The 10,000-nt window shown below is 38.9% G+C and overlaps 1 protein-coding gene across 4 annotated transcripts in view; it reads left to right on the top strand.

Moving 5' to 3' along the window:
- The window catches only part of mtss1la (MTSS I-BAR domain containing 2a), a 38,894-nt gene that overhangs the window by 4,743 nt on the left and 24,151 nt on the right, over positions 1-10,000 (top strand). For all 4 annotated transcript variants that reach the window (XM_053622861.1, XM_053622863.1, XM_053622862.1 and 1 more), the window contains exons 2-3: positions 800-861; positions 2,030-2,103. In XM_053622861.1, the coding sequence (XP_053478836.1) occupies positions 800-861; positions 2,030-2,103 (136 nt within the window). The remainder of the gene's footprint in view (positions 1-799; positions 862-2,029; positions 2,104-10,000) is intronic.

Below are 10,000 nucleotides of genomic sequence, written 5' to 3'. Positions count from 1 at the left end.
TATCTACAACCAGTTAGTTCTGGATCCTGAGATAATACCAGAACAATACAAGAAAGTCACTTTTGTATATAATTCAACAAGGAACTGGGTGTGTTCAGATAGTTTCCTTTCAGTCGCCTCCAGGTCAGAGATCATATGAAAGATGTGCATTATTGTTCATGGCTATTAGAGACTCTTACTTCCTTACACCAGTTACACAATTTTCAGTCCTGTAGTAATACAGTCACATTCAGTACACTCATGTTTAATGAAGACATTTGTTCTTGGGAATGCTTTTAGTATCCGTTTTAAAAATGAAGCTCTTAGGCCTGGACGTTGTGTTCACAAGGTTTTAATAGGTAACTGCCTGTTTTAATGTTTTCCTGCTTTCAGTCTGAAGAGCATCTGCTGAACAAGGCAAATCTGTTTTTCATTGGAGTCATGAAATTGTTGTATGTTGCCTGCAGGCTGTGAATTGAAGAAAAAGAAACCGTACACAGACAAAGCATTCTCTCTGAAAGACTCTTTATATCCAAATATTATTTTACTGTGATTCTGGTAGATGACGGCTTCAGGGACATTTTTCCTGGCTTCACTGTTTTAAACCGATATTAGTGTGTAATGTGTGTGAATGGAAGTCTGTTTATGTTTGACTAAACATCTGTTCCTCATCTGAAGTGTTTTTTGATGTTTCTTATTTAGATGTGAAGACTGGACTGTGTGTGTGAAGTTTGTATACCTGTTTGGATAATAAAAATAGGGCTCATAGATTTGATGTCATTGGTGATTTTCTAACATGACGCTGCTGCTCTTTCACTAGAACTCATACCCAGTGTGGGAGGACTTCAGTGCCAAGGCCACAAAGCTACACTCGCAACTCAGGTGATACATTTTCACAGTGATCAGAGACTTTTCCTGAACTTTTCTAGAGATTTGGCATATAATAGCTACTATAAAAGCTCAAATAAAAAGGGGAAAGTGTATATATGCATCTTTTTATGTTTCAAATATTTTCCAAATTGTTAGATGTGTCCTGAATGATGTACAGCACTATACATGATTCCAGAATGATGTCTTAGTGGTCAGAATGCTTATCTTAATACAATGACTTGTATTTAAAAAGCAGTGATAAAATCTCAATGTGGATACTTTGAGGAGAAGTTATTATGCAGATATTTTTTATTATCTGGTATTATCTATCATGTAATAGTTTTCCTAAAAAAAGAAAAACTACACCACTAAAGAAACATCTGTTGATCTCATGTGGTGTTTAGTTTATATAGTTTCTACATTGTGTAAATTTCTTTTAATTTATATAATGTCTGAATTGTTTACATTTTGTAGTCTATATAATTTCCACACTGTTTAAAAACTTAACGGAAGGAATAAAACAAAGCGGGGTGTGCCGAAATAGAAAAACAATCAACGACGCAGTGGTTTCATGTGGCCTGATGTACAGTAAAGCGGCGTTAATGCTACACAGCCTGTCCCGAAGTGTTTTATTCCACAATAGTTAACTAACAATTACAATTTTTTAAAACTAAAGAATGATATGTCATACATTTTACCCATTTATAGTTACATTTTATGTTGTGGAATATCTATGAAACCAGTTAATTCTTGTTGTCACTTATATTGTACAAGCTATGCACAGTTGTTCCCCTGCCTTCTCTTGAAGTTATTAAGACAAAGATGCAGCTTGTTAGACTTTTCAGTAGTGGAAAACTTAAAGGGACATCCTCACTGACTGTTATAAAGCACTGAAACTGGAGACTGCTTCCATATATGTTAAATAAATGTCTCCCTACAGAAAACGTCATATCAATGGTTAGATATTTTACCTTGTTAATTATTTGTATTATGTTTGTTATTATACTTAGTTTACATGGAGCATAAATGTCCCTGTGAATTACCTGTTACTATAGAACTATAATATATTAGAATGTGCATATTAATATAAACCTGTGATTTGCCTTATAGCTGGCACTACTATCAGAGCTGCTGTTATAAAAAATTTAATCAACACTTCACTTCTCGATGCACTCTTTAGGACCACGGTACTGGCAATGGCTGCTTTCCTGGATGCATTTCAGAAGGTGGCAGACATGGCAACAAATACAAGAGGTAAAATTTCTGTTGAAGCTGAAAAATGGAAGAGAAAAAAAAAAAAGGAGTACTGTAGTCATGGTGATGAAGTTATTTTTGAGTGACTCTTACTCTAAAGGCCATGAACAGCTTTATGGTCTTCACATGATATTAGACATCATAAAAAAGTGCATTAGATAGATTATAGAGTTTAACATCTAAATTGCACTTGGAACATACTCTGCAAATAAAAGAATGTTAAATGCCTTTGCTTGTTTTTAGTGTGCTTTGTAGGACCTTCTAAATTTGAACATTCAAAAAGAGAGTGAGAAAAGAAAAGAAAATGGCTTTTGGCCATTTGCAGAGTGATTAACAGGCCAGTCATCCTGTTTGATTGCATTGAATCACCTAGAATTAAACTTTCCACTAGCCTGATGGAGTGTTTTAGATTCAACAAGGTCAAATAAATTTGGTCTTCATTGGCACAGTTTCAAAATGTGGGTCAGACACAGCTGTGGGCATGGAAACAAATTTTTTAGCATCTACTTTTTTTTTTATCTACTTGCCATATCCTATTAGCTCATTTAACACTCTGCACAGGGAATCATATTCTTAGAACTCCAGAAATTGTGTAGTGACAGCATGAGTCAGCTGTATTTATCATGCCTTCAGAGGCGGTTGCTATGGGCTACAAGCGTTTTCAAGACTATTACCTGAATACAGTTGATAGACCAAGCTCAGGTGTCCAATAGAGACCAGTCAAAGCACAGACATTTTCTGAGAGCAGATTAAGAATTTGTGAGTTTGCATACTTGTAGTCTTCAGTTTAAGAGGTTCAATCACTGATGTACATTGCCTTGCATAAATATTCACCCTCCTTGAAATGTTCCACATTGTGTAATGTTACATCCAGGGGCATAACCTGGTCTGGGCATTCAGGGCTGTAGCCCCCCAAAATTTTTCTTTGGCTCCAAATAATTCTCCACTTGGAGCAGTTTATCACTACATAACTGAATGTCACTAAAATAAATCGGCACTGTTGTGATTTTCTATCTACAGTAAAAGGAGTGTTGTATTTTATCTTCAGTGAATGGAGGCAAGATCAATTCGACAGGGTTTACAGGAAAACACGTGGAAATACTTGTGTGTCTTATTGGCTGATGGGTCTCCATCCTGACAAATGCTACCTCACACAATCAGTCAGTGTGAGGGGAAAATGGATATATGATATCTTTTTTTACCAGTAAAAGGGTTGAAACTGAAACACAAACATCCTCTCATATTGAGCAAGAAAGCAAGGTGTGTAAATGTCTGTATATGAGTTCCAAGTTACATGAACATGATATGAGCAGAGTATAAGGACAGATAACGTACTTTGCATGGCACTGTAGCAGCTAAACCAATACAACGATAGCGTAGTTGTGCTTTCCCCTGGCTAGTGACACCAAATTAGCCTAGTCTTGTGTTAGATAGCCAACATGTTTTATATTTTATCATTTTGGTAGTCCTGCAAGCAGTTATAACACCCGATTCAGGTTTTATGATAACTTTTTGTCCAATTTTCACATTTTTAAGTAATTAGCCCTCAAAAAATATATGGAAACAGTTTATTTAGAAATACTTTTTCACAGGTTTATTGATTGAGAAGAATCTGGGTTCAATGTGCATGATTAACAGTCCAGCTAACGCCCCTGGTTTCAACCTGGAACTGAAATAGACTTAATTGGGATTAATCAGCTTTTGGGTTGATGCTCTGTGTAATGCCTTACTGGGCACTACTTTAACTTTAGTTGAGCAACCTCCTCTAGGCAGTTGTTGTTATATAACAATGGATTTAATGATGCGCTGCAGAATGTTCAAAGTTTGGGATTTTTTTTTAACCCTGATTGATATTTTTCTAAAAGTTAGACCAGATTTGATAGCTTCTTGTACTTATAATGCTTTTTGTTTAGGTATGTTCTCTACCAAACTGCACCCTTCCAGGAACAGGTTTATTCACATTGAGACCACATGTCACTTTAGTTGCACACAGGTTGATTTTGTCACTTCTGATGGCACTAGTTACACTGGGACTAATTTAGGGGTTTCACAGCAATGGGGGAGAATACTCATGCATCACACTTTTACACTTTGTGATTTAATATTGTGGACGTTTTTGTGTAGATCGATGACATAAATTAAGTCCAGTTTTAGGCTGTAACACTTATACAAGGGGTGAATACTTACATTTACATTTAGTCATTTAGCAGATGCTTTTATCCAAAGTGACTTAGAAATGAGGAAATGCAAGCAAAGCGATATATCAAGCGGAGAACAAAACAAGTAGTGCTACCCTGCAATATTTATAATTGAGTTCTAGAGAAGCAAAGTGTGCAGAGTAGAGGTGTAAGAGTATTTATTTAAAATTTTTTAAAATAATGTGGGCTTGGCATTTTAGGGGTTAGTTAAGTGCTCATGGAAGAGGTGGGTCTTTAGCTGTTTTCTGAAAATAGTGACAGATTCTGCGGTCTAGATTGAGGTTGGAAGTTCATTCCACCACTGAGGGACAGTTAGTTTGAAGGTTCTGGAAAGGCACCTTGAGTCACGCTGAGTAGGCACTACTAAGCACTGGTCGTTAACCGATCACCAATTGTGTGAGGGAACGTAAGCCTCAAGGGGAGTGTTGAGGTAGGGGGGTGCTGTTCCAGAATACTTATTCAAGATACTGTGTCACTATAAAGATTTTGAGCACTATAGTGTAAAAGATTGTCCTGCTGGGATGCAGAATTTGGAAGTATGTCCTACTTTTAGTTCCAAATCCACTGGAGATGATCTTGTTTTCAGATCTGCATGTTCTCACACTCACACACACTCTCTAATCAATCTGTCATCATTCAAATGAAAAATGAAAATATGCGCATATGCAAAACTTGCCTTCCAGCCCTCTCTTGCTGTCTACATAATTATTACCACATCAATGAACTAGTTTAATTTTCTTTCTCCTTTGGGAATGCGGTAGTCCACACCAGCCTCTAAACAACCTCTAGCAATCCTTAAATTCTTTTTTAGTGTCATATGTGCTCTTGTAGGGTGGATGGATGTCACTGCAGTTGTGTTTTTACTTACCTTATATAATCTATTTGGTTAGATCATTCATTCCATGCTCATATTAGAAGACCACATAATCTCTATCCTGTGTTTAATTCTATACATGCGTAAGACAAGAATTGCGTGTATCTGTGTGGTGGCCTGATTTTTTGATCTGCAACCTAAAATCACAGAAAATGTCCCCTATTTTCTGCCCTCAAACAGAAATCAGGCTGCTAATCCCTGGCATTAAGTGTTAGCAATCAGTCCTTTTCTGAATCAGGGCCAGGCTGGAAGTGCAGGCAGAGCTGGTGGTTTCACTAAAACACTACCATCAGGCCACAGCTTGCATTTCACAGCTCCCCACTGACACACATTCAACATCACAATTAGTCACTGTTACTGATGACATAAAGTAATTCTCTGTCGCTTCTTTGCAAATTTTATAGAGTCGTCTTGTATGTAAATGATGGTGTTACCCACTAGTACACACTAGACACGGTGTGTTTGTGTGTCCTGGTAGAAGATAAAACCTACCTACCTACCTAGTGTCTGTGCTGTGAAAAAGTATTTCTGATTTCTTCTCTTTTTGTGTATTTCTCATACTAAATAGTTTTAGATCTTCAAATGAAAGACAACATAAAACAAAGGTAACCTGAGTAAACACACAATACAGTTTTTATTTTATTTTTTTATTGAAGCAAAAAAGTTATCCAACACCTTTCACCAATGTGAAAAACTAATTGTCCCCCCTTAAACTTAAAATCTGGTTATGCCACTTTTAGCAGCAATAACTGCAACCAAACTTGTCCGATAACTGGAGATCAGTCTGTCACTTACTTCTGTCACTAGGACTTACTCCTATGCTTTGGATTTGCTGCATAATCCGGTTGCGCTTGAGTCTCACCTTACAGACTGAAGACTTTAGGATTCTCCTTTAGGATTTTCTGGTAGAGATCAGAATTCATGTTTCCCTCAATTATTGCAAGTTGCCCAGACCCTGAAGCAGCAAAGCATCCCCACACCATCACACCTCCTCCACCATACTTGACCGTAAGTGTAATGTCCATCCATCCATCCATCTTCTATACCGCTTATCCTCTTCAGGGTCATGGGGAAACTTGGAGCCTATACCAGGGAGCATCAGGCACAAGGCGGGGTACACCCTTGACAGGGTGCCAATCCATCGCAGTAGGTGTAATGTTCTTTTTGTGAAATTCTGTGTTTGGTTTACTCCAGATGTAATGGCACCCCTGTCTTCCAAACAGTTCCACTTTTGACTCACCAGTCCATAGAACATTCTCCCAAAAAATTTGAGGATCATCAAGGTGTGTTTTGGCAAAAAGTCTTAATGTTATTTTGGGTTAGCAATGATTTTCACCTCACCACGCTTCCATGGAAGCTATTTTTGCCCAGTGTCTTTCTGATGGTGGCATCATGACCAGTGAGATTTATTGATGCAAGAGAGCCCTGTAGTTCCTTTGATGTTATTGTGACTTTCTGGATGAGTAGGTGCTGTGCTCCTGAAGGAATTTTGGAAGGTCGGCCACTTCTGGGAAGGTTCACTACTGTGCCGAATTTTTGCCTTTGTTTTATCTTATATTTTGTTTTAATTTCTGAAGCAATTTAGTATGAGATATACACAAAAACAGCAGACATCAGGATACTTTTTCACAGCACTCAAGCTTATCTATCTATCTGTCTGTCTGTCTGTCTGTCTGTCTGTCTCACTGTCACAATCAGTAACATTAGCAAGAGAAACAATACCAATATCAGTGGTCATAATGGCAATAAAAGAAAGAACACTAACTATAGCAGTAAACAAACCAAGAGTAACAGCAATAAGGACAATGGTAATAACAGAAGGGATAGTGGGGTATGATATGGGGAGGGAGGCATGTTTGTAGGACTGCGGACGTGTCACTCGGTGTCTCTCAGGGGGAACATGTGGTCATATGCTTTGAGGTGAGTGTTGTTGTGTGCCCTCTCCCAAGGAAGATCTGTAATCTTTCCACTGGGGTCATGTCTGTGAAGTTTGGGATGAAAGTTTGGAATTTGGGGGTTAAAAGAAGTGCACCTCTGTCTTGACCTTACTTGTTATGCAGTTAGCAGACACTCTCTCCTTTCTGGGCAGGCACATGTTTCTCTGTTTCTGGGCACTGGGCCTATACCTGGTCAGGATCTGTCTCTGATTTTTTTCCCCTGATAGAAACTCTGAGGAGATTTTTGAATCATTGATTTGAATATTCGTACGGTTTGTACTCCTTGTTTAGGGCCTGATAATACTTGAATTTACTCTGACTTGCAGTTTCACATTGCAAGTGTTCCAGATATTGAGTTTGACTTTGTTTGATGAGCTGACTGGTACTGATCTTGGGTATTAAAGCAGTGCTGACCTGGGCTCGGAGTTGTGTTAGTGTGTGTTACAGTGAGTTAACCTCTGACTGAGGGAACTCTTTTGAAGGTCCAGCTCTTATCCTTACATTCAAAAGTATTTACTAGTCTAGAAAATCCAGAAAACCAAAACAGACCTTTTGGTAGGTTTGAAGTCTAGGTGAGAGGTTTTTAAAGTTTAAATGCTAAACATAATAGTTAGTACTCAGTGGAATCTAGAACAGTACATACATATGCAATTTGAGACACAATGATATAGTTTGTTTAGTCAGTTGTGGACACAGTGTCGCATGATGCAAGGCTGCCCCCACTATTTACACTGATATTGCACCACACGGACATGTCGCATTCATTTCTGAGGATGCCCCTAGTGACCGCAGGATACATGTGGCAGCCATCTTGGGTATACATATGCATAGTTAAAAGCAAGTATGTCCTATCCTTTAAAATTCAGTAGTCTTTTAGGACTGGTCTTTAAGTACATCCAAAAATTGAGGGCACATTTCTGGATGATTATTGACAGCTAGAATTGGCCTAATTCTTCTTTGTATGCGCTGGTTGTGCTGTATGCACTGCTTTGGATTTCTTCATGCAGGTTCTAGTCCCATCAAGTGTAGCCAATACACTGTACTCCATACAGTGCATGGGCTGGATGAAATAATTTGTACTTTGTTAGAACGGGTATGGGTATGGGTCAGTGTTGTGAAATTCCCATGAGCTTTGTCCTTCAGTTGAAACTCCTTGATGTGGAACCAGTAAGGCTGACGTAAGTGTACTGCCATGTGTGCTTTATAGAGGTCCTAGCAAGGGTGAACTGCTATCTGTATTGCTGATGTTAGGGTTTCTTCATTTTGTTTTCCAAATCAAGCTATCTGCTATTTGTCTGTCTGTGTGTGTGTGTGTGTGTGTGTGTGTGTGTGTGTGTGTGTGTGTGTGTGTGTGTATGTCCATCCACCCATCTGTCTGTCTATCTATCTATCTATCTATCTATCTATCTGTCTGTCTGTCTGTTTATCTATCTATGCTCTAGCAGAAGTGCTCAGCTACCTCGTGAGGCTGATATTTATGGACATGATGTGATGGTCGTTGTTTATGTAGTTTGAAAGCAGTGCATTAGAGCTTGAGCTACACAACGATTGATGTCTCTCTGACCGCCTCATGGTTGGGAGCCTGACCTCTAAGAATAGCTGCGTTTTGTTTATATTTGTGAGACAGGACAAATGTTCAAATGTTTCAGGGGGGCTATTTACTCAAAACTGCTTTGTACTGAATGCCTTTGTTCCTCCTGCCCTGTGAGTACACTTTCAAAATATAGTGTGCTTTTATATCATGGGCCAGGATCAGGTTTTCACGTTTGTGGGAAACATTGTTTTGCTGCTCTGTGATCTGTTATACATATATGTATTGTTACACTGAATGTGTATCTGGGGCTTTGTGTTCTATGTGGTGTGGGATTTGGGAGAAAGTCTCAGATCTCTCTGCTTGAGAGGAGTCATAGTAATGGGGTATTGTTTTAATGATGGCTCTGGGGGTTAGTGTCTTCTAAGTTTGTGCTTAGACATTGCTTGAGGTGTGTGTGAGGACATGTTGTTATATCTTGGTGGGGACCAAATCTCTATACAAGGAAAGGAATATCTGACAGTTTTGACCTTGTGGGACCTTGTGAGTCAAAAATTTACCTCTTTCTTACTGAGAAAGTGTAGACAAAGCATTACTTAGCTGCATCAATCATTTTATCAGTGGAAGGTCCTCACTAGGACCGTCAGAAAAACGTGTATATGTGTGTGTGTGTGTGTGTGTGTGTGTGTGTGTGTGTGTGTGTAAGGCGCTTTAGTGTAATTTTGCAGTAGTGATGCAGAGATGTGTAATCCTCTTTACCTTGCACTGACACATGGTCCGACTTTCTGCATATTTGTGTGTGTGTGTGTGTGTGTGTGTGTGTGTGTGTGTGTGTGCACTGCTTATCTTCCCGGTGCTCTGGACTGGCAGATGGCACGTATCTGTAGAAGCCATCTGGAGTGTAGGGCATGGGTGAGAATTGGCACAGGAGATTAAGCTTCACGCTTGGTACACTTCACTCATTTCTAGCACGTCACAAAACATGCTAAGTATACTGAGTAACCTATTTAAATTGCATAGAGATGTATCATCCGCATGTACCTCTCAATACCATCAGGTTCAGCTATCTTGTGCCGTGAGAAAAGTGGAAGGATAATTAAAGGGCTTATTTTTAACCCAGTAAAATCCCTGGACCCATCAGCAAGTCCAGACTTACAGTACATTCCACACTCTTGTAAGGATATACCTTTTGCTTTTAGTGTCACTGTAGTTATTGAATAAAAGTTATTAAATAACTGGGGGTTTGGGGGTGCTTTGGAGATTTCCTCCGGGTACTCTGGGGTTCCTCCCCCAGTCCAAAGACATGCGTTGTAGGCTGATTGGCATCTCCATATTGTCAATAATCTGTCAATAATCT

This window comes from Ictalurus furcatus, chromosome 4 (assembly GCF_023375685.1).
Source record: "Ictalurus furcatus strain D&B chromosome 4, Billie_1.0, whole genome shotgun sequence".
NCBI lineage: Eukaryota > Metazoa > Chordata > Actinopteri > Siluriformes > Ictaluridae > Ictalurus > Ictalurus furcatus.
The sequence above is the reverse complement of the archived record's forward strand: the minus strand, read 5'-3'. Positions and strand labels throughout refer to the sequence as shown.